This window comes from Haliotis rufescens, unplaced genomic scaffold (genome assembly GCF_023055435.1).
Source record: "Haliotis rufescens isolate VD_foot unplaced genomic scaffold, xgHalRufe1.0.p SCAF_1, whole genome shotgun sequence".
In the NCBI taxonomy this organism is placed as follows: domain Eukaryota; kingdom Metazoa; phylum Mollusca; class Gastropoda; order Lepetellida; family Haliotidae; genus Haliotis; species Haliotis rufescens.
In genome coordinates, this window is record NW_025963779.1 from 12,456,738 (window position 1) to 12,482,057 (window position 25,320).

The window sequence follows — 25,320 nt, forward strand, 5'->3', positions numbered from 1 at the left end:
TCTGCTTTGAGTAAGTGTTCGCGTCGCACCCACACAGTGTCTTTATCAAACATGTGGGTCAGCCGATAACATGCCACAGTTGCCAGGTCATGATGTCATAGATTTCGACCCCTGACCATTTGCGTTAGTAACCTTCATAGCGAGGTAGACTGGACACAGTAGCTGATGAGACATACAATGGCATTACACCTAACGGCAGTCGTTCTCCTGGGTATCCTGTCTCCAGTTCTAGCCTCAAATACAGGTAAACATACAATCCTATATATTGACAGGCCATGCTGTTTGTTATTCGGTTGACGTCAGGCACACATTGTTCACAGCAGAAGATGATAACGATTTTTAACCCTCAGTAATGCTATCGATCTTGATAATCCTTAATTCAACCAGAGAGAGACTTCCCTTGTATTCACAGAACGTATTTGAGACAAGAGAAATTGATGTTATGTGAATTCACAAAGATTTAAAGGATTTGATTGAATTTGTGCAGTCACAGTTCAATCTAGATTCAGTTACCTCTAACCATTTACGTCTATACGGAATTTGAGGACAGGGCATATAGGCACGGCCTAGGCATCCTCACATGTCCCCCTTTTTGCCTATCTGTTTCGTTGTGCGTAGAAGTCAGGATATTTGCTCGGATTGGCAACTGAACTTAAACTTCAGGTATATCAGTAATCTGATGTCGTTCAATATTGGTCAAATAGCGTGTTTAAACAACTCACGCAAGAGGCGCTATGCCTTTTTAATAATAGTTCAAGTATGTGTTATTTTTTCATTTTTACAGATGCATGCTTCGAGGACATCCAACTTTCCAATGTTGTGGAGAACATTACATCCCCAGGTTTCCCGTCGTCGTCTGGCCCGTAAATAACTACATGTATTCAATGATGTAGAGTGCAAATATATTCAGTAAAATGAGTCGCCAAAGATTCTCGCACGTTTTCTGTGTTATTAGTGTTATAACATTGACCCCCGAGGGAAGCCGGGGTAGATAAGAATGTGTCCTCAGCACCCCATTGCTGGTCGTAAATGGTGACCGAATTGGGCAACCCGTTTGCCGTGGGTTGCGTCCCTGTGTCGGCGGAGGACAGGAGTCTGGAGGTTTCGGGCGCTGATTCCAGGAATAGCGTTCTTTTGCCCAATACACCACTTTGACCCTTACTTCATCTAGATGGGTGGTAGGAATGGCCAGATCCTTTCTATCGGCTGGTCATGCCAAGCCCTGAGCACCTTACTTTTCTTTCTGTCTGCTCTCTCAATAACAATGATTGCCAACACCTGAAGGGATGATGTAAATCCGGCCGGGGTCCATGCATGTATCAAAGGTACTTTAAGCCCCAATGGACCCTAGCATGGTGATCTAGCTTCAGCTGCTGGCGATCTATAGCCCTTTTTTTATTATGTTTTGTCACATAGTGATATCTTTATAGTTGTATGGTAGTTTTAAATATTAAACTGATATATTCATGTTATCTTACTGTTCATCGATTTAATCTAAATATCTGTATTTTTAACGTATAACTTCTCGATATGGCTGAAATATTGCCGATGTGACGTTAAATATTAACTCACTGACTCACTCACTCACTATAACATTAAGGGAAGTGAACCGCCTCCGTGGTTGAGTCCATAGATACCAAAAGACGTTAAAAGATGGAACTTGTTACCACGTATGCGGCATCATATATCAGTGAACTAGCTTTGTAACTCAGGCTTTAGTCCGGGCTGGTACAAGCAGCCACACACACACGTGCATGTGTGAGTGCAATAATCTTGTACGCGTCGTTAAACCCCAAACACCTCACCCTCATCTCGAGCTATGACATATACTCATGGCCGTGACATATGAACAGGAGCTAAATTTTTGAATTATCGAATATGTAATTAATTATTCTCAAAGGCAAAAGTAACTGCTGAAATGTAAAGTGAGAGATGTCTGAAAACTAAAAGGAATGATGGTGATGTGGATAATATGGCTTTCCAGATTAATAAATTCAAATAAATTTAAGTAAATTTGAATAAGTTTGAATTTCATTTGGGAAAATTCCTTTTGAAAGCCAATCAAGCCCATCTTCCTCCAATCAAAGATTAAGAAAGAATACGATGATTAACGATAAGATAGAGAGACACAGTTACTTTTGTTTTTATACACAAAAATTGTCAGCAGTTTATTGAGCAAACCGTTATTAACACAAAGTATCTATTTTTCTATGGAACCGTATAATGATTATTCCCATAACTGGTTGTTTCAGTAACATATCCTGCGGATGGAGGATACATGCATCGTTTCCGGAACATCTTGTAGGCGTAAAATATGTTGCATTATTGGATTATTCCGTTCGTTGTCAAGGTGATATTCTGTCCTTCTATGATGGTAAGCATACTATTTACAAATGTGTTGACAGTAGGATCTTTGGTATAAAGGGCGTCAAATTTTAAAGATGACCCAGTCGTCTAAGGCGCTGCAATTCTGTGTGCAGAGTTGCGCCCCACAGGCACACAAGAAACCTAAGATCGTGGGTTCGAATCTCAGATTCGCCGTGACGATGTTATCTAGGTTTGTCAGCACCATACCCGTGCTCGTGAGTTTCACCAAAGTGGTAAACGTCTGATACCTCCATTATTTCGGGCTTTCCTCCCACATTAAATTGATGCGCCGTGACATTTCTAAGGATTGCTTGAAGTTCATAGGGGCTCGGTTTGACAGCTGGCATGAGTCGTTCTAATCACATTCATCATCTAGATTTTCATCATCTGTCTGTTAGCACAGTACCCGTGCTAATTGTTTTCGACTATAGGTTAAAAACCTTCGACCTGCATCACCTTCCCCCACATTAAGCTGATATTCCGTTAAGAACTGATATGCTGTTTCAAAGTGGCGTTAAACGCAACTCACCATTTCACTCAATGGTATTGACTTACATCTCTTTGAGAAGTATATCAGCAGTATCTTAAAAAGGACATCGATAATTGCAATACGTATCCAGGCACATAAAGGAATCAAGCAATGGTTTTCACGGCATCAGCCGCGTTAAAGGTCAAGTGATGCCTTTTGAACTGTAATTATAAGATGTTCAGTTTGTTAAACAACTATCTTTCATTGACATCCAAGCAACTGATACATGAGTTAACAAAATTAGAATATAATAATACTTTCTGATAGAGTTTACCCATGTCATAGTCAAAGCAACCCAAAATGTCTACTGAAATAAGTATCTTTACTTGATTATCTTAGGTTTTATGTCACCGTCCCAACATCACCGTTCTAGTTTTATACACGTTTATGAGTGAGAGAGCATGGCTCTCCCGTTCAGTATGATATCAGAGAACATGTTATGCACATTATGCTTAAGCTAGATTAATATAAGGACAGACAGATCATAAAAAAATATTTCAAGAACTCATTACCTCTCAACTAATTTTGTATTCATTCTCTATATGCATTGATCGGCAATATGTGGTAATGTACTGTACCCATCTACATACTGTATGACATTTCTAATGACGGCGGCGAATATAGAATAGTGAGTGCATGTTATTTTTAATTTGAATGCTGTTTTCCTGACCAGGACCAGATAATTCGACTGAAATATTGTTGGAATTGTGTGGCGATGGAGCAAGTACTGGCAGTGTCATCAGCAGCGGAGACACCATGTACATACAGTTCACCACCGGTGCAATAACTGATGGAGTTTTATTTCGACTGAACGTCAGTGACGTTGAAAGTGAGTATGCTCTGATTAAGAACACACGCGAGTTAGAGATAGAGTGTTTCTGTTAAATAACACTGAGCGGGATGCGGGCCGTAGACGTTTACCATTGTGGTTGAACCAGTGGGCAAGGATTGGATACAGCACCACACTCTTTCTTGTTTGGAGTTTGCACCAGATTGATTAACGACATGCGTCATTTAGGGCTTTCGACCCACATAAATGAATACGACCTGCCTTGATATAACTGTTCAAAGCCGTGTGAAATCAGACTCAGCCACTATTTAGTATCAATGTCCACATGACCCTTAGTAAAACATTGCAAATTGTAACATACAATCCCAGTCGCTCTGTCATTCTGTCACATGTAATATCACGTCAACGAACATTGCAGGTTGTGGTGGGAACTTAACAGCAACCTCAGAGGAAGCAAACTTCACATCCCCGGGCTTTCCTCACACCTATTACAAGTAAGTCAAACTCACTGATTTTAACAGTTTCTAATTACTTTGAATTAATTTTCATTAAAACTGTAAAGATAGTATGTGTCCGTCACCTACATTTGTCCGCGACTGGCAGCTTTTAAAACCATACGACAAAGGGTACTTTGTGAGCGATAACGCCCTAAATAATTCGCCATTTTTAAATTATATTTACTGATGTATTCTGGTTATAACACAGTCGAATATAAGTTTTATTCTATCAGGTTTGTTAGCTGTTGAACACACATGTAAGGCATGTACCTTTTTTTCAGAAATCAAAAGTGCACTTGGATAATATCAGCGGAAAACGAAAACGATACCGTCAAAGTGACAAATAATCTACCAAATAAAGACAATTATGGATTTCGGTGCTGGAATGTTTATAACGGAAACACAACTGAAGGTAATGTAATACAGTATGTCCTGGCATTTTTACATTCTACAATGTTCTACCATTGTTCAGATTCGCGTATTACGCCCAATGGATTCGATGAAATATGTTTCGTCGGATAATCGAGACTGGTTATTCTCTGGTGGTGACGTTTTATTTTTATTTGATTTCCTCAAACCATACATGTATGTGATAGGGCAATTATTGATCACTAACCAAAACAGTTATTGCCGTATGGTCTATTTATGAGTGACGCAAATTCGAAATTGCTGATAGTACATCTCTATGAGGCTGCTAAACTGAAGAGGTGAGGTGATATGGGGTTTAACATCGCGTCTAAGATTATTGTACTTATATAGCGACATGCATGCACGTGTGTGTGTGTGTGTGTGTGTGTGTGTGTGTGTGTGTGTGTGTGTGTGTGTGTGTGTATGTGTGTGTGTGTGTGTGTGTGTGTGTCGATTTATAAGTGCAATAATCTTAGACGCGATGTATGCCGATTTTATAGTACTAGCCCACTGAGATACACCACAGTTTAACATGGATACCCAACTCAGACACAGTATACTGATTCCGAGCCGTCCAGAACTTGTCTTAGCTCCTTAATGCCGAGTGCCAAGCAGGGAAACAACATGTACCATCTATTAACGTCCTTTGGTATGGGGTTCGAACCGCGGATCTTCCGCTCTCCTGGCAGACGCTCTACCCACTAGACCAGGGAGGCGGTCTACTATAAAGAGATATATACAACATGGTATGTGGATACCTCAAACATTAAACCACTTCCTTAATCACAAAGAGACAATACGTTACAATCACGCAGGAAGACTTACAACCCGTAAAGATAGACAGAATAGTCGCAGACCATGTGCCCCTCTTGATGTAACTGTTAAATCAACAAATGTGAAACAGCATCAAACGTATGATAGATTCTCCTTAATGGAATATGTTTACATTGTTTTCAAGATACATATGCAATGACCAAAGGCACATGCATGACAGGGTGTGCAGGTTCTTCATCAAGATTAGTCGCTTGTAATTAATATATATTATAGCTAAAATGGATAGAGTTATCATTAAACCGCCCGTATGTTATCAGAAATGAACGGGCCACTGTAACTTGATACTGCCCTTATATTGCTTGACGACGGGCCATTATCACGCCCATTGTTAGCTGACGTCATAGGGACAGGGATAGGTGACGTCACGTTCAATAGTAACGTCATCTGGTTTATTCTCTGACGTTTCCATATTTGTAAAAGTGGGTCAGTGACATTCGTGTTGATTGCAATGCATGTTTCAAAACCGGTATTGTTGTTTCCTTTTATTTGATAACAACTTCCATCCACTTTAGCTATAATAACGGTGACGCTATTTTTCAGGGGATTATCATTTCCAGAAGCCCGAGGTCTTTTCAAATACCCTCCTTCGTCGGGCAGTTAATGGAAGACCTCGGGCTTCTGCAAATGATAATGCCCCGAAAAATAGCGTTACCTTTATATTATACACTGTACGTTAAAATCAACATTTGATGAATAAACATAACAACCGAGTTATATTTTAGCTGCCCAATTTCTTGGTGAATTATGTCCATCCCAGAAGCGGATATACTACAGTTCCAATAACGCAATGCTGCTTGAGTTTACAATCACTGAGGCTGTGACAAGCAAGGATTTTCAGTTGCACTATACTGCGATACCAGGTATGTTGACCTAGAGGTTATAGGTTTCCTGTAAGTGTCCTACCCAGTAGTAGGGTACATTTCAGTAATGTATTTTTGCTTTGCATGATTTAAAGTTAATTCGCTGAATTGTTTTTTTAAATAAATAAAAAAATGAAAGGCAAATAATGTGAATGTTAACGTTAAATATGTTGCATTTCCCTAAAATAAACATTGACTGAGAGGTTGAGTTATGTGGGCTGCGTACTTCCAGTCATTTTCATTTTATTCATTTGTTTGTTATTTAACGCCGTTCAATGGCGCTATATGACGGCGGTATAAAAATAATATAGTCTGGACCAGAAATTCCAGTTATTGAATCATGAGCATCAATTCACGCAATTGGGATACATCAACCACTGGTCTCTCTTACGACAAGGATTGGTTACTAAAAAGACCTATTGATATTTCTAACCCGGATCTTCACGGGTCTTCTAGTTAACAATAAATGATATCCAATATAGTTCAAAGTAATGTATAACACTTTGTTAGATTCGTTCCTTTGGATACAATAGTTGGAAAGAGATAAAAGCCCACAGTGATACAAGTCGTAGGAGTTTGGTAAAACGGGTTATGTTACTGACGAAACGAACAAATTACATGTATCAATGCAAATGTGAGGTTCGAACCCACAATCGCATTATTCTGGCACTCAAAATTACGACTACCTGGACGACAAGGCCACATGACTTCTTAACCCACCTTTGTACAACTTCCACAACATGTACGTTGGAATCTGTCAGTTTCACATTCTTTGACAATTTTGTTCTTCAAGGAAGACTTAATGAATGTGAATGTTTTAAAATGGACATGTTTTTGTTGTTACAGAAGGCGACTGTAATAGGACATATTACATATATGACACACCTATTTATATTCAATCACCTGGATACCCTGATTCATATGACAGGTAAGCTGAAGCATGAAAACGTTCTTTCACACATACGGTATACATAAGGGTTGTCTTTCTTTATCGGGAAGGAGGGGATTACAATACTTGTGATACGAGGGTTGCAAGAGTGGTATAACTTTTGTGTATGATTAGATGGTGGGCATCAATAGTGTCCTATGGTGTATCGAGAACAGACAAGTTATACATCACATTGTGCATGAACAAAGATATTTGAATCTTACTAAACGCATGGGCAAAAGAAAGTATACACTTTTAAATTGCTTTACCGCCCAAACTATCAAAGTGAGCAAAATTGTATAAGACAGTAACCCAAGAACTGCAAATGAAATCAATCTCCAAAACGCAACGCGTTGGTCGTAGAGATGCACGTGCAGTGGTCAAAAGTCACCAAACAGCTTTTCCAGGTATTCGTAAAATTGCACTTGCTCAATTTGTATAAGAAGGCATTGAACCGTTGCTAAGACGTCATATAGAATAAAATACACCAAATATATGTCACGGTTTACTGCGGAACAAGAGAGAGAGAGAGAGAGAGAGAGGCCAAGATCAGGTATTAGAGCTCGCCGTCCCTTCCGTGGAATAGCAGTGATCCAGGAACACCGACGTCGAAGACTGCAATTGGCAAGGACAGTAGGACGTTGGCATGTCCGTGATTGACAGAGAGAGCTTTTCCCTGACGAAAGTAGGTTTCAGCTGTTTCACAATGATGGTCGAGCTCGAGTATACCTTCGCAGGGGGGAACGTTTGGTGCAGGTCTGCATTCAAGAAGTTCATCCCTTGAGGTGTTTGTGATTGTTTGGGGTGGCATTTGTGGCAACCAAAGGATGAGACTTGACAGCAATACAGAGATGATGTTCTTCAACCCGTGGAGCTTCTATTCCGTCGCCGACAGCAGCAGGGAAAACTCCTGCAGCATGACAACGCTAGACCACACACTGCAAGGTTCGTCCAGGACCTCTTGAATACGAACAACGTCAACCTTCCGTGGCCAGCATTCTCACCTGACTTGATCCCAATTGAACACTTGTGGGATCATCTGAAGCGTCAGATCCGAAGACGTCCACATCCACCAGCAAACCAGCAACAGCTTGTCGAAGCTTTAACAACTTAATGGAATCGGATTCCCGATTACGTCATCAGGTGGCTGACAGCATCAAATGAGGCGGCGAGTCTGCGCGTGCATTGGTGCTCACGGTGGTCATACTCGTTACTGAGCGTATTAGGTATCCGTTAAAGACCACAACCTTATCAAGACAGTACCTGGTTGACTCTGATCATTCCAGTGAACTGTGATCTGCCTGCCCCCATGTTCATAACTGTTTCAAATAAAGTTCAATGAAAATATACAAATGAAATGAAGTAGTACATCTTTCATTTCATATTAATGAAGATATCTCCTCGACTTTATGGTCGTGGTTCACAATTTCCTTTGGCATGTTCGTGCATGGCGCACAATTTTGATGTCTGCGTGTTTGTTGGGAGCATGATACGTGGTTGTCGAATGTGAACAACTTTAACCGTAAAAATGCTTACGCAGTGCCACGGCTTGCTGAAAATCAACATGTACGGGCCGTGGGAATGGCGCAACACGAAGCTGCCAGACATTTTAATGTTCAGCGAAACACAATATCATCTCTTTGGAGAGGTTATCTGCAGCGAGCAGCACTCATGACTTCCCAAGTACCGGTTCACGTGTGACGTCACGTCAAACAAGACGACCATATTCGGTCGGAATCTACGGAATCGATACCAATCTGCCACATTAACAGCTCGGAAAATTCCTGGGTTGAGACCAATTAGTGACAGAACCGTACGCAATCGGTTGGGGGAACACAGCATCCAGCGATACGCCCAATTTTGCTTCCAAGAAAAAAAACCAAGGCACGCCTCGCTTTGCGAAGACAGCATTTTCTCAGAAGACATGACTGGGACAGTATACTGTTCACAGATGAGTCCAGGTTTTGCCTTGACAGTTCTGACGGTCGTCCAAAGGTCTACCGGAAAACGTTTTATCGAAGCTTGCGTTACTCAACGTCGTCAGATTTGAGGTGGTATTGGTTGGCATCACATCTGATGGGAGAACACAACTTGAATGGCAATTTGAATAGCGTACGCTAGCCGGACGATGTCGTTCGAGATCTTGGTTTACCCTTTGTGCACATGATGTGACCGTATGTTAGAGCAGGATAATGCCCGTCCACCTGTTGCATGTGATGTAAGTTAACAATGCAGTACTGTCATGGCCGGTTGTTTCTCCTCTCCCCTACATAGGGTGGGATGAGATGCCGACACCTACGACAGGACAGGAACCAGTCGGTAATTCTAGCTCAGTTGGGTCATTTGGAAGAACACCCCTCAGGCTGTTTTCAACCATCTCGTGTCTTCAGTGCGCCGCCGCTGCCTCGACTTTATCACACTCAATATGGACATTGTTAACTGTATTGTGACACGATCTTTCTTTGGGGGCGTGTTTCTCTGTCTCCCGCTGCCTGGTATTTGTTTTGTCAATGAATTTGTTATGATAAAATATTTATCAGATGAATGATTATCATATTAATATATACAACTCATGTGATACCAGGTTATACTAGGTATATGTTAGAATTACTGAGAGCATAACATTACCACTAATTTCTTATATTTGATTTCCCACTTCTATACCTATTGAGTTGTGTGTACATTTAAGCCTTCTGTGTATCTATATTGTTTCAGCGACCTTGAATGCGTCATGATAATATTCGACGCGAGGCGCACGCCCAACATAAAGCTTGACGTCCTCACTGCTGATATAGAGGGAGACTACCCACAATGCGATACTGACGCTGTAACTCTTTTTGGAGGTATGCGATGTTAACGTACTATACGCTATTTACTCTAAGTGGTAGGTTTATTGAACATACGTGTGTGACCTACCATCAGTGTACGTAATAACCAACTATTCATCCTTGACCATGATGTGTCATGTGGAAGATTAATAACCCCTTTCTATATCTGGTCGTTAGCAGACTGGGTTTTACATGTGTACGTAATGTGTAGATCACTGCTTGTGTCACATAGAATTATCACAAATACAGTTATAATGGGTAAACAAGATTCTCTTCAGTGAAATGTCATACCATGATCTTTCTCCATTCTTTATGACTGTAACTCTGATGTTCACTAAGACCCAGTGTCGTCACTGATTTTCAGTGATTCTTTCAAATACCTTTCACCATTATTTTGTCTGCTACTCCCAAGGGAATATGTTTCGGCAGATAAACGAGACTCATTAATAATTATTTGGTGTTGACGTTTTGTGTTATATATGCATCTATTTGTACAAATCACCGAAACATTTTATTTTCATATGAATCATTCGGCCTTAGGGGATTATAGAGCTTATCATCCTATTGGAGAGTTTTGTGGGAATTCATCAATTTCCCCGGTTGGTCCCTACTATTCGAACGGAATGAGTATGAAACTGGTATTCAAATCCAACAGTGATACAAGCGGGAAGGGATTCCAAGTTGTTGTGTCTCGTAGTTCACGGAAAGGTAAGTACAGACGTGTTATCTGAAGTGATACGTTTCAACTATTTTTTTCTGAACTGCTATGTTCTTTGTTGGCGTTGAAAGTACATAAATGATACCTTTGACATATCCATGTCAAATTAAAGTCAAATTAATAGTTATCTAGACAATCATGTTTTCATAAGCACAAGCATATACATTTATGTTTCAGTGATACCTTATCAATCAGAGAATTGTGGACCCCGATTTCTGAATGCAACCACATATCCTAAATCCCTACATTCCCCTGGATATCCTTTGCATCCTCTAAGGTAAGTTTTTTTTCAGTCCCTTTTCCTGTTTCGAACGCATTAAAATGTGCGACGCTGACACAAAACATTGTGTGCAAATTGCATTGTACTTTGAACATAAATTACATATGTCGAATGTAATTTTATTGTGTTCAACATTACTATTTATTGTACTTGTGGAAGAGCGTCTGCCCAGAGTGCGGATGGTCCGGGGCTCGATACCTTCAGCGCCATACCAAAAGACGTTCGGCACTAAGGGGATAAAGCAAGGATTGGTGGGCTAGGGGTTTATTGTATCTGAATGGGGTATTCGTGTGAAAACTTCGGCATGCCATCTCAGTGGGCTAGCACTATAAAATCGGCATTAGACTGGTCTAGTCCAAGCACACACGCACGCACACCATTTCACCTCATCTTATTGTACTTTACCTTCACTTTAGCATCGTATGTCGTTGTCTTTCACTTTCTATCCAAGAAACCGCATATTGTTTTGTAACGTGTCGGACATGCTTGGAGGGATCACAAACTATAAACATGTTTAAAGTCCCCATTACTGCGGGTACTTTGACAACAATATGCATTGGCCAGGAAGCTTTAACGTCTGAGGCGCCACAATCAGCTATGAATGTTGAGTGTCAGAATCCCATCAATCTGCGATCCTCTCCGATAACGATTCTTGTCTTGTCAGCACCATACCCGTCCTTGTGTTTCACAAAGGTACACCTATATAATTGCAAACGTTGAGCAAATTAAGTCCCCTTATTACGCTGCCACGCTGTGACTCATTTATTCACTCCTTGTAGCAATGCCGATTGTATTTGGATACTGACGGCCCCTGATCCTAATATGATGGTGCGGATCGTCGTAAATGACTCGGATATTCAAACTACGTCTTTCTTTCACTATTTCTGCGAAAGAAATCGTGTCACTGTTTACGATGGTAAGTATTTGCTGCCACCATAAAACACACAGACTTTGCAGAACAATGTTTGATTTTCCTACTTCTTATACCATTGAATTGTCTCATATAACTTCCACATAGCTTAACCTTAATCAAACCAGGATTCAAACAAAAAATCAAATGAAAAACAAGACAAGACAGGACATGACCATCTTGAATAATAATATTATTGTCATGTGATATGCGCATGTTGATTGATATCTCTGTTGTCATATACCTGCCGATATATTTCTTCAAAAACAGAATTTTTACTCTGAACATGCTGATGGTCTCCTTGACCTACAAATGATTGTGATTTAGTTCTGTAACCTTTGAATGTAAATTGACTCATCTAGTGGCTGTAAAGTGGCGCGATAGTATTTCATCATAAACTGGGTCTCTGAAGTGTCACCATCTCTTAAAAATAGGCAAGATAACGCCGAAATATTTAGTGCCCCATATTTTTGTTTATTCAATGCATTGCATAGCTCTCCCGATATATTTCTTCCAAAGAAGCGGTTCACGGTTAATGCTCAACATATAATATAATAATCTCCATATCCCTTACAAGTAATACAGATTATCATCATACTTCTTTTTTTATTTTCTTCTTATCTCAATATGTTTCCAGGACCTTCGATCTTTAATAACACGCTTTTCTCCGGGTGCGGCCATTCATCACCGACTCTGCAGAGTTCTGGACCAGCTATGACAGTTCAATTCTATAACCGTCATGCAAACAATATGACAGGCTTCAACCTCAAATATTTTGCAACTAATGGTAAGCAAGTGTCTATTATTCATAAAGAATATGAAAAATAACTTGCAGTGAGAAATGCATTAGAGACATTGAAAGATTCAATATGTGTTACAAATGTTCATATGAGTCATGACATTATGTACATTTCAATATTCACTATGCAACAGAAGTTGTATTTTAAATTCCTTTCAGAGGCATATATATGTGGAGGAACAGTCAATATTACGACGGATGAGGAAACAACTTTGACAGAGACATATGACAAGTGAGGAAATATAGAGTTTATATTATAGAATTGATGAAGATAATAATAACGTCAGGTTCACTGGGAATGAAGGAAATAATGACATCTGTCCAACAATAATCCCACCCATAATAATGTAGATGAATGTTGGAGCTGGAGTGTATTTTGCTGTTATTTGGGATACAATCCACCCATAATTTGTTCAGTTCGTTTACATGTCAGGGCATCGAAAACTCTATGATACCCATTAATCTGAAGATACATCTCTCATACGTTTCTCTCTTCTCTTCGTGACATCTCAAACTTATCAGATACTACCATGGATGCCCAGTCTTCTTTGGAATACTAACCCGTGAAGATCCGGGGTAGAATAGGTCTTCAGCAACTCATGCTTGCCGTACAAGGCGACTGTACTTGTCTGAGGCGACCAACCTGATCGAGTGGTCAGGCTCGCTGACTTGGTTAATGCATGTCATCGTATTTTGTGGATCGATGAACATAATTTCAATCACTTGATTGTCTGGTCCAGACTCGGTTATTCATATACCGCCGTCATACAGCTGGACAATTGCTGAGTGTGGCGTTAAACAACGACCAAACAAGCAAATGTCTTGAATACTACAAGGTCAATAAGATTCCACCGACTGTGGTTCAAGCAACTAAATCAAAGTTGTATTGGATTAAAAAAAAACTGGTCTGAAAGATGGCCGTTTATTTTTGTCACAGTGTAACAGACATGTATCCCCCATCCCTGTATAGTTCCGTGCTTTTCTTGCCACACTGATATGGAGATACCGTGATAAAATGTTTCCCCATACCCAATGCTGTCTTGTTACCTTTATATCTTTTAAACACATTCCATTTTGTTTATCCACAGTTCACTCAACCCTTTACATTCCAAATACATCTGAGGGACAATTCTCTGTATCATACTCAAATTACAGTGTTGTACAGGTGTATGCACGCGTGCGTGTGTTTTTTGGTGCACTTGTAATACCGGCTTCCGTCCGGTAATTTACGTCCGGATTAAGTCCGGAATTTCAGTGAGGTGACCATACTCTGTCAGATATTTGGATGCATGTATTAACGTGTTGATGGTGCATGTTTTATTTTCCAGTTCCCAAGGCTGCCACTGGACTATACATGCCCCCGTTAATACGAATATCCAGGTTAATTTTAGCAGTTCAAATCGGAATGTGGGTATATTCACCGAATGTTTGAACATCTACGGTTACCTGGAAATTTACGATGGTAAGACTCATCTTCCATGTATATATATATATATACGTATCAAACAGATTGTGAATTCGATCGAGGGACAGAGAGAGAGAGAGAGAGAGAGAGAGAGAGAGAGAGAGAGAGTCAAATATCCGAAGTTGAATGTCAACGCTATCTTCTCATCTTGTCATAAGTTCCATCTGTGGAGACTTTGAAAACGGGGCGAATGATACTTATACCACTTTGACAATAATTGTTATTTGTATTTATTCCTGTCTGTATCTAAGGTAATTATGACAACACTACTTCAACAACCCCCGGGAAGTGGTGTGGTCAAGACAACGCTGGTTTCATCAGTTCGGGAAATATTATCACCGCCAGGTTCTACCCCGGCATATTCAACAGATATAGAGGACTAAAAATGATTCTCAAGGCGGGTCACTTTAAGGGTACGTCAATGTGCAGTGAGTTAGTGAGTGAGTTGGGCTTGACAACGCTTTGAACAGTATTCTGATTAATGTCAGATTATCAAAGGATTGCCGCAGGCAGGAGAGGTTTACAACTTTGGTGAAACATTCGAGCTGGATATGATGATGACAAACCAGGAATAATAATAAGGACAATAAGAGTCTGGAACAATTGAGGGACGTATCTCTGTAAAGTGAATTGCAAAATGTTAAACCAGTTGGTTCCCGTGCCTCCATATTCAACTCATGTCCGTAGTAGTACCATAGCTTCAGAAACATCAATAGTGCAATACCAGCTTCATACTTTGAATATGTGTAGGTTATGAAAAGAGATGGTAGTGATACATTCAGTGAAAGTAAGAAGTTCTGTTGCTTTGACGCCAAAATAACCATGTTGTTCCTCGCGACCATTTAAATTATTCATCAGGATACTGCAGATAACTGAAATTATATTTCCATATTTCAGCTTCACGGCAGAAGAATCTTTCAGCTGATTTTTTATACCATTACATTACGTCACCAAATTATCCATTTAATTACCCGAGGTATGTATTCATGTATACTATGCTACTACCGCTGAACCGTACGAGTTCAAAACAAAGACGAAGATGCTAACATATAAATGATACAAAATTAAAAAAACAAATGCAAAGCTATACTCTATTAATGACTCGCATGTATCCTACTTGCAGAGCACACCTACAGGTGTGGCTCAGTTGGACGTGCCATGTATCATATTTATCTTCATAGTTTATTGTTACATGTTTATTACCATACAAAAATGTCAATCCGAGGACATTTTGGAAACAAAATGGACCCATTGTTTTCAGAAAAATTCAATTTCTCTACAAGTCTAATTTGGTAATGAATTTAATGACCGAAATTGACGTACTTTCTTCAAGTAATATCGAGTCCACGTGGAAGATTGACGCGGGTGAAGGCCATCACGTCGAGATCGTTGTTATCTATTCAAGACTGGAGAGTTCTTCTGGTTGTCAAAATGACTACATGGAAGCGTTTGATGGTATGAATAACATTCGCATCTACGTGTGTACGTATAAACAGTTAAGATGCCCGAAGTGCTATATGTACACAGTAAGTATGACGTAAGTGTTTCTTCCCTGTGTGTGAATAGTTACAACCTATGTAATTAAGACATTGTGAAATACTTATTAATGAAACAAAGAGCCCGAATCAGAACGAATTTTGTCCTTTTCGCCCACATCGGGGGTTGTAGAAAGTTACTTTGTCTACAAAGGGAACAAGCAATACGATTGGTCAAATAGGTGGCAGTAGCAATATGATGGGTCCAATAGGTGGCAGTAGCAATATGATGGGTCAAATAGGTGGCAGCAGCAATATGATGGGTCAAATAGGTGGCAGCTGCAATATGATGGGTCAAATAGGTGGCAGCAGCAATATGATGGGTCCAATAGGTGGCAGTAGCAATATGATGGGTCAAATAGGTGGCAGCAGCAATATGATGGGTCAAATAGGTGGCAGCAGCAATATGATGGGTCAAATAGGTGGCAGCTGCAATATGATGGGTCAAATAGGTGGCAGCAGCAATATGATTGGTCCAATAGGTGGCAGCAGCAACATGATGGGTCCAATAGGTGGCAACAGCAATGTGATGGGTCAAATAGGTGGCAGCAGCAATATGATGGGTCAAATAGGTGGCAGCAGCAATATGATGGGTCCAATAGGTGGCAGCAGCAATATAATGGGTCCAATAGGTGGCAGTAGCAATATGATGGGTCAAATAGGTGGCAGCAGCAATATGATGGGTCAAATAGGTGGCAGCAGCAATATGATGGGTTCAGTAGGTGGCAGCAGCAATATGATGGGTCAAATAGGTGGCAGCAACAATATGATGGGTCAAATAGGTGGCAGCAGCAATATGATGGGTCAAATAGGTGGCAGCAGCAATATGATGGGTCCAATAGGTTGCAGCAGCAATATGATGGGTCCAATAGGTGGCAGCAGCAATTAGTAACATGTTCTATAATTAATGTAATGAGTAGCCGAAAGGAATGATCGCAGTGCATTATTATATAATTAAGTAATTCGAATTCGAATTCCGTAGGATCGGATTCCGATGCCCAGTCTCTAGGACGCTGGTGTGGAGTCAATCAACCAACCAAAAGCGGTTCAGGCACTGTGATGTTCCTGAAATTCAAAACGAATTCCCATACAGTGGACAGAGGTTTCAAGATCTCGTACACGGCGCAGATTAATGATATTGGTAAGTTCTCATTAAAGTCTACCTGAGCAGGTGTTTATACACAAAGCTTACAAATAGACATACTCTGCAAAAAAAAGAAACGCAAAAGTAGTAATATCCCAAATATCTGACAGAGGGTTGCTGACATCCATACCATATTAATACCAAATACGAATAGGTCATTTCTGCATACTTTGGATTAATTTGCGTGGTAGGAATGAGGTAATGAAAATCAGATCGGAAAATCGCAAAAAACACAACCACGCGAGAGCCTGACGCCTAAACACACAAACATGACATGAACGTATAACATCACCTGGTGAGCTATAAAAACGTTGGGTTTTCATTTCCATGCCATCACACTCTTACAGCAAGTGAACAGCTAAATCCATGCCACGTCTGACGGAAGGCCAACGCAACAATGCCATCGAAAGACTGCTAACAAGACAGTGAGGAACCATTCATATTCGCGCATGACCACTATTTCGAGGCGTCGTTTTGATGGACTTGCATCGGCTTAGACGTCAATGGTGTTAAGGTCACTGGGTGTGGCCACAAGTGCGATGGAGACAAGTTTGGTTCAGTGACGAGTCATGTATTATGCTTGGCCGTGCTGATGGTAGACGTCGTGTTTACACGCATCGGAACGAACATTATGCACGAAGTGTATAGAGGAAGTGTGCAGATTTGGTGTGATCATCTGGGCTGCCATCTTCTACACTGGCAGAACATACATAGTGCAAGGTCTGGGGAATTTTACGGCAGATTCTTCAGTCACACGTCCCTCCAATTGTGCAACAACCTGCCTCAGTAGCATTTTATAATTATCAGGAATCATAACATTTAGGTCCTGCCATGGCCCACCAGGGCCCACTTGCACAAAGCGATCTTAGGGCTAAGATGATCGTAACTCCCACACATTAACATAGGCTTACGATCGTCTCAGCGCTAAAATCGCTTTGTGCAAGTGGGCCCTGGTGGGCCATGGCAGGACCTAAATCCAGGTCTCCAGATTTCAACTCATTCGAACATTTATGGGATGCACTGGATCAACAACTGCACAAGCACTGCAGGCAGAGTGGGTGAACATTCCCCAGGCTTCAACATTACTTCCATGGGATGGCGATACCAGTCAGTTTTGGACTCTTATGCTGGCCATACAAAATATTGAGAACAGATGATATTCACCTTGAAAATCTACTGTTCCATGTGTCCAAGTTTGAACAATCGATTACCATCTGTTGATGATTTGATTTTTGATATATAAAATATACATCTAAAACCACTTTTGCGTTTCTTTTCTTGCAGAGTAATATAACAAAAAAATCACGATAGGAATAACTGTAATTATGTTACGTGATAGTTTCAATGTTACCTCTATTACTAGATCTCTCAAGTGGTTCAAGTGTTTCGAGAGTTGGGGCTATTATCGGAAGTTCCACTGCGGGTGTAAGTCTGATATTAACCGTGATAGCCGCAATATGCAGAACTGTAGGGAGAAACACTGCCTCCAGAACACAGGACGCCAGGAACAATGTGAGGACTACAGACCAGAGACCTATAGACGCTATCATTCCCCCAGCAACGTTCTCCAGTCCAGAAACGTTCAATATGGAACGTACGTCAAGTAGATTATGAACATACTTCGTAGGGGTGAGGAAGGGAGGCGTTGTATATAAAATGCCGGGACGAAGAAAGTATACACCCATCCGGTGAGCGAGTTGACCATGACAGAACGGCAACGTTGTGCGCTGCAACGAAATCTAGCGTTGTCGTGTTGTGAGAGTGGTCCCTGTTCTTGGTGTTGACGAAGGAATGGTGACACCACATGTTAAAGAACGTCATCCCGTTGGTTGTTGAGGTTGTAACGGATGATGACAAGTCCCGTCCGTTGGTAGCCACGAAATCCTCACCAAACCGGCCATCATATGGAAGCACATCCTGAATGCAGCCAAGCACCAATAATTTCCTTTACGACTAAAAACCGGAGCACGACCATCATTTTACACTAAACAGGATCTGCTTTTGTCAGTATAAGCACTGGATGTGCCAGTATTGTACTGTCCTTGCCCAGTGGCGACGTCGACGTTAATGTTCAGGCCATTCCAAGGGAAAGGGCGCTTCGCTCGAATACCTACGACACGGATAAGTCATTGCGCAGTGCTTAAGCTGATGCATCTCTTTCAAGGTTGTGCAGTTACGCAGGACATACCGTATGTGTTATTCCTTACCTATGGTATATTGCTAAAAATCCATTGCATTTTGCAATTCCTGTATGTGCACTTTTACGGTTAACTGAAAAACGGTGTTTAGCAATGTTTCACTGTTTCATCTTCCGAACCAACGGGTAATGTTTTGAACCTTTCCAATGTTTGCAATGTTTCAGAACGTTTGTAATATATTGGTCAAATCAACTTTCAAGTACATGTATATACTTTCTTTTGTCCGGCAGTTTATAAGAATCCGTTTACTCCAATGTTTCGAAAATGTAAAAATGTATCAATTGCAGCCTGTTGTGAAATGATTCTGAGAATGAACTGACTTTTTACCTAATTCTACATGTAAAGTCATGTAGTTGGATTTTATCTTGTCTCAGTTCCGTAATTTAGCAAAAGAATGACGAGAATGTATTACGTTCATATACCAAAATGATATTAGTGTTGCATGAAGACAATACCCATTGATCTGCAAAATGATGATAAAACTTTTCAAGGGACAGTTGATCTACCTTTGAGCCATTTTCAGGAGTTCGTATTTAGAGCAAGTATAGACATTTGCACGAATGTGCCGTTTGTTCATATGGTCATCAACCAATCTAGAGTAATACATGGGATCCAGTATTTATGTTTTGCTTTGCCAGTTTTAATTATTAATGTACACATTAACGGTTACAATTATCAGACTGTTTTGTATGAATTTGCTCACATAAAGTTCCAAATATTTGTTCGTTTTGTTGTTGTTGAACGCCGAACTCCCGCCTAAAGACAACAGTTTGTAATAGCCGAGTTTCTGCCAGTCATCTACGATTAGCCTGACCAGCCGATCCATTACATGGCTTCGTACGACAAATATAGTTAACATGGTATCTATTTTACCCAGGAATGGCAGTTATTAATACATGTGTGTCACTTAAACGTTTAGGGACATCCGCTTATCACAAGTATTTCAGACATGTTTTGTCTTATTGTTAGGAACATAATATCCTTATCACTAACACTTAACACTTACATCGTTCTTTCACACAAAATTATTTAAAATATAAATAGTCATTTTATGAGTATACATGGTTTAGCGAATGCGGTCCGACAGCAGTCAGAAATATTCAACCTATATTTCAATGGACAGTATAACATATGGTAATAATAATGATAATAAGTGCCATATCAACTCGGCCAAGACTCAGTTCTGCAAGGAGAGGCTTTCTGAACGACCACTGCTTCGAGTTAATGTGCAGTGTGTTGGGAAGATCAGCAATCCTGCAGAGTCCTTCGCTTGGATGAAGTCGTCTGGCCTGAAAAGTGAAACTGAAGGCTTTCTGTTCGCTGCTCAGGGCCAGTCACTTCCCACTCGAAACCGTCAATGTTTGATTTTGCATCAAAATGTAAATATGAAGTGTAGATAATGTAATGAATTTAATGTGACTGTCCAACACATTGTCAGTGGATTCCCAGCTTTGGCACAAACACTGTATCTTAAACGACATGATGGTGTAGCTCGATCATCTTTTTACCGTCTTCGCCATGCTTGTGGTTTTGACACAGAGGTCCACCCATGGTACGACCCGGAATATGTAGAGGGCGTCATAGAAAATGATAAATTCAAAATTCTTTGGAATAGGCCCATTTACAGCCTTAGGCGTATCCAGGCCACTACCCTGATCTTGTCCTTTTTGATAAATCCAATGAAATCATTTATATCATTGAATTTTCTGTCCCCTTTGACAGTCCCCTTTATGTGATTGACAAGATTTTGGGAAAACGTGATAGCAAATATGCTGACCTCTCTTTCGAAATGTCACGCTTGCATCCCAAGCACCAAGTTGTCCGACTCTCCATTGTTCTTGGTGCCTTAGGTTTGGTATTTCCCAATCTAATGACTGACATTGGGAAAGTACCCGGGTTTGTTACCAGGAATGCAGCCCTTCTGACAATCTCGGTAATGCAGAAGGCTACAGTGTTTGGGAGACGTCACATTCTCCGAAAAGTTCTGGTGGGTTTGACTCGGCAGCGCTTCCTATAGCTAGGAGAAGTCCCATTCGCTGTCTTGGCTGCGTATAGAGAGGGCAAGGGCCCTAAACTGACTCACCAGCCTGACTGTGCAGGGATCATGCAAAATCCCTCTTTGCTCCCTTTTTAAACAATTTAATCTGTAAATAATATTAATATAATGGGTCATTTTATATTGTACTATATCCACACCACAGGGGCATGCTCAACGCGCCACACTGTTCCCACGGTTAATTTATAATTGATCACTGTGCACTCAAAAATCATTCCCAGCTCCCCAGGGTGTATACAACCCAAGCTAGAAGGTTGGTGAACAGAGGCACATTTCCACTCATGTCACTTGCCCAAGGAGACACCACACGTGTTGCATGTGCTTCAGTGTGGGGCAGTGTCTAAGCCCTAGAAACTCCCAGCTGCCAAGCTGCCGAACACGGTCACCCAATCCAAGGACCCAATGTTGCTTAACTTCACCTTTTGTGTCCTGTGCGTTGTGCACAGTATTGGCTAGCAAACCAGTGATGGATAGCATCAAAAAAGGTATATTTGCGCCAAACACATCAAATGCTATAATAATTTAACTAAACATAAATATAAGTAGATTCCTGCTCCAAAGACCTTTACCATGTATAAAAATGTATGACATTGTACATATTTACTCTATTAGCATGGTACGCTATATTATCGCGGTATTTATTTTATGGTGTGATACGTGTGGAATATGTGGCTTATATCACTTCCTGTTTTAGATTATGCAAAACAAATGGGTTCTTTCTAAAATATTTCGAATGGAGAGAGGCGTTATTCCACTTCAAAAACATTCCAGAAACTGTCATAAACAAGTAAACGTGCATACTTACGAGTAGACGAGACATAACGCAACGAGTCCTGAATAGGTCAAGTGATGAAATATCTTGCTTAGAGTTGCAAAGGTAAACGGTCTACAGCGGATGTGGATTACGAAATGTACTAATCCCGCGATAATATAATATAATTAATATAGTCATACTATAAAATTACAGGATCCTCTTCCTAATGTTGATTTAAGGATTGACTGTATATTCTTTGTGGTTCATTAAGGTATGAATCGAAAAACAGATGTGCGAACTGTATGAATCCACGTATGCCTTGTGCATATTCTAAATGCTTTAGACTCCATGTGGTCAAAAGGGGCGGTCGGGTAGCCTTGTGGTTGAAGCGTTCGCTCGTCGCGCCGAAGGCCCGAGTTCGTCTCTCCACATGGATACAATGTGTGAAGCCCATTTCTGGTGTCCCCCGCCGTGATATTGCTGGAATATTGTGAAAAACGGCGTAAAACCAAACTCACTCACTCACCAATGTGGTCAAGCTTATTAACATAACATATAGCCGCAGACCTAAATACCTGGCAACCATAGTCAAGTCCAGATAAGGTTGATATAGCAAAACTCTATATATTTTTAGGGGGCGGTCGGGTAGTCTATTGGTTAAAGCCTTCGTTCGTCACGCCGAAGACCCGGGTTCGATTCCCGACATGGGTACAATGTGTGAAGGCCATTACTGGTGTCCCCCGCCGTGATATTGCTGGAATATTGCTAAAAGCGGCGTAAAACCATACTCACTCACTCACTATATATTTTTAATAGACTTTAATAGATTGATGATCTTATTAGACGTGTTATACAGACATGTGACCATGTTAATCTGTCAAAAATGAAAACCAAGAAATCTGAACAGCGATACCATTTCGAATTAATGGTGGCCGAGAGTTGGATTTGATATCATAAGGAACTTTTCGTCTTGTGATCATCATCGCCACTGATCTTGATTGGGAAATCTTAAACCCTCACTTTGAACACCGGATACTGATTATACCTAACGCATTATTGGATAGATTCCAAGACACGCTGAAACTATTTCAACTGTCTCCAAAAACGAACCATCATCTGCAAAGTGTGCAGCATTGAGTTTTTGTGGCAGGTCCTAGAGAAAGTCCTTGATCATCAGATTGAATAGAATTGGACATATACCACTCTCTTGTGCGGTACCATTTATAATCACATAGTACATGCCTGACAGTTCTTCGCCTCAGAAAACTTGAATGGTTCTTTCGGAACATTAGACCATATCCACTTGTACATGTTACCACTAAATATGTGTCCACAATTTGAAAAACAAGCCCTTTCTCCAAATCATGTCAAAAGACATTTGGATATCAAAAAAGAAACACAGCATGTACTCTTGATTGACAATAGCTTTCTGTGTTTCAGTTTACAGACCAACATGTTGATCTATACATGAACGTCTTTTTCTGCAATAAATCATGACTGGATTTGGATATGAAGCTAATTTCGTCCAAGGTGATGGTTCGGCCGAATAGTTACTATTCTCTGAAACTGTCAAGGGATGTCTACACGTCTTGGGAAAGAAACCAGAACACGAAATAAAATTCAAAGTTTTCCGAATAACATCTTGCGCAGAATCTGGCACATGTTTCAACATTTCATACCATATCCCATCTGCACCAGGTGACGAATTTTGTATGCTTGACATGCCTGCTTTAAGTCCATCATGAGTGTAGGCAGCATTTAGTTCCAAGCTACTTTCCAACATGGCCGGAGACATTTCAAACAGAAAGTTTGTTTCAAAGACGTGTGTATATTCTCTTAAATCATGAGCCTCCCATTACCGGTAAAGGCGATCGAATATAATTAGTTCCATTGCATGAGGACTGAAAGGGAACACGAGCTGCCTCCCGTGTTGAAACAACGTATATTTGACAATACTGACAAAGCTTCAGTTAAGTAAGCGTCAAGTGTAACTATCAGAGATATGGCTATATGCATTCCCATGTTATCATCACATCTCACTGCAAGTCTCCGATCGGACTTTACTCACTGACATACACTGGCATGTGAAGCAAAAAGCGATATCAAGGCCGTGGGTCTACCTCTAATCAGTGTCTGAGGGTGTCACATGTAGATTCGTATTGCATGTCACCTTTAGGACATCTTTGTTTCATGCATGGATACATAATCGCAAGTGTAAACAATTATAAACTCGGCGGTGTGTACCACACAATGACCATCGGTCTATCGTTATTAATATCAGACTTGCGCATACCAAGTCAGGAGCAAACATTTTGACAAGACGTTGTTGACTTCAACTCTGAATTTAGATGCCAGGGACGTGTAAAACACGCCGTCTTATCCCAGTCAAATTGAGGCAGATTCTGTTCGGAGCATGGGGGCTAGTCTTAACGACATTCTAACAAGTTTTGTCGGCGATTCGTTATTATGCCATATCACCATAATACCATGATCTTAAATATTACCTATCATTTACCTTGCTTATTTCAACGAGTTGAAAAAAACAAAGGTAAGAGAGTGATATATGTAGTGGTGGCATCAGAATCTATTGTTTTGTTGGATCCTACGGGTTGATAATGCTATTGGCTACCACGTGTGCACTATATCACGTCAACGCCAGTGAATAATAAGTCTCAATTACAAGTATCCACCGAAACAGATTCTATATGATGTAAAAGGCAAAATATCGTTGCAAATCAAATGGATCACTGAAAATCAGGGATAACACCAGGTGTTACCAACAGGACAATGATACGCCAGTCTGTTTATTTTTATTTGTCAGCGTTGGTTTTTCAATTAGCAGCTACCAGTTTGTATTGTCTTCTAGACCTGTTTGGCATGTGTTATATCAATTTTTATGACACATATATAATTATAATTAATAATTATGTGACATGTATATAGCTCGTGTTCCCTTCCAGTCCTCATGCAATGGAACTAATTATATTCGATCGCCTTTACCGGTAATGGAAGGCTCATGATTTGAGAGAATATACACACGTCTTTGAAACAAACTTTCTGTTTGAAATGTCTCCGGCCATGTTGGAAAGTAGCTTTATATATATATATATATATATAAACTGAGACGAACACACTTTGGGGCAAACAATAACCCTTCAATGTTGACAGTACCAACACACATCTTGGATATAACGAATCACACAAATGTCTGTGACAAGGTTATGTGACATAACCAAAGAATTACAAACGTTACAAGGCTGAAAACAGTATCATGCTGTGAGATACGCATTGATATGATGCATGTAATATCGCCTGTGATACCAGTATAAAAAAAATCACCATCGAATAACCATTTCTTCTTTGCTTCATATATTATTTTGCCTGGCTGTTTTTATAGAAGACTGATATCATAATACCTTG

The 25,320-nt window shown here is 40.4% G+C and overlaps 1 protein-coding gene across 1 annotated transcript; it reads left to right on the plus strand.

The window, feature by feature from the left end:
• The first annotated feature begins 60 nt into the window (after positions 1 to 60).
• LOC124147999 (cubilin-like) lies at positions 61 to 19,797 on the plus strand. The gene is made up of 20 exons (XM_046518908.2): positions 61 to 244; positions 785 to 863; positions 2,253 to 2,374; positions 3,570 to 3,725; positions 4,105 to 4,180; positions 4,465 to 4,595; positions 6,148 to 6,285; positions 7,132 to 7,213; positions 9,929 to 10,056; positions 10,582 to 10,749; positions 10,937 to 11,036; positions 11,819 to 11,955; positions 12,587 to 12,736; positions 12,908 to 12,980; positions 14,077 to 14,210; positions 14,465 to 14,626; positions 15,111 to 15,189; positions 15,547 to 15,668; positions 16,731 to 16,889; positions 18,256 to 19,797. The coding sequence occupies exons 1-20, from the start codon at positions 166 to 168 to the stop codon at positions 18,504 to 18,506; spliced, it is 2,526 nt and encodes an 841-aa protein (XP_046374864.2). The 5' UTR covers positions 61 to 165; the 3' UTR covers positions 18,507 to 19,797.
• The last annotated feature ends 5,523 nt before the right edge of the window (positions 19,798 to 25,320 follow it).

Excerpts from the sequence above, each read along its gene's own strand:
- LOC124147999 (XM_046518908.2), top strand. The coding sequence starts at position 166 with ATGAGACATACAATGGCATTACACCTAACGGCAGTCGTTCTCCTGGGT. Across the intron at positions 864-2,252 it reads TTCCCGTCGTCGTCTGGCCC|TAACATATCCTGCGGATGGA; the intron begins GTAAATAACTAC and ends TGGTTGTTTCAG. Across the intron at positions 15,669-16,730 it reads CTACATGGAAGCGTTTGATG|GATCGGATTCCGATGCCCAG; the intron begins GTATGAATAACA and ends CGAATTCCGTAG.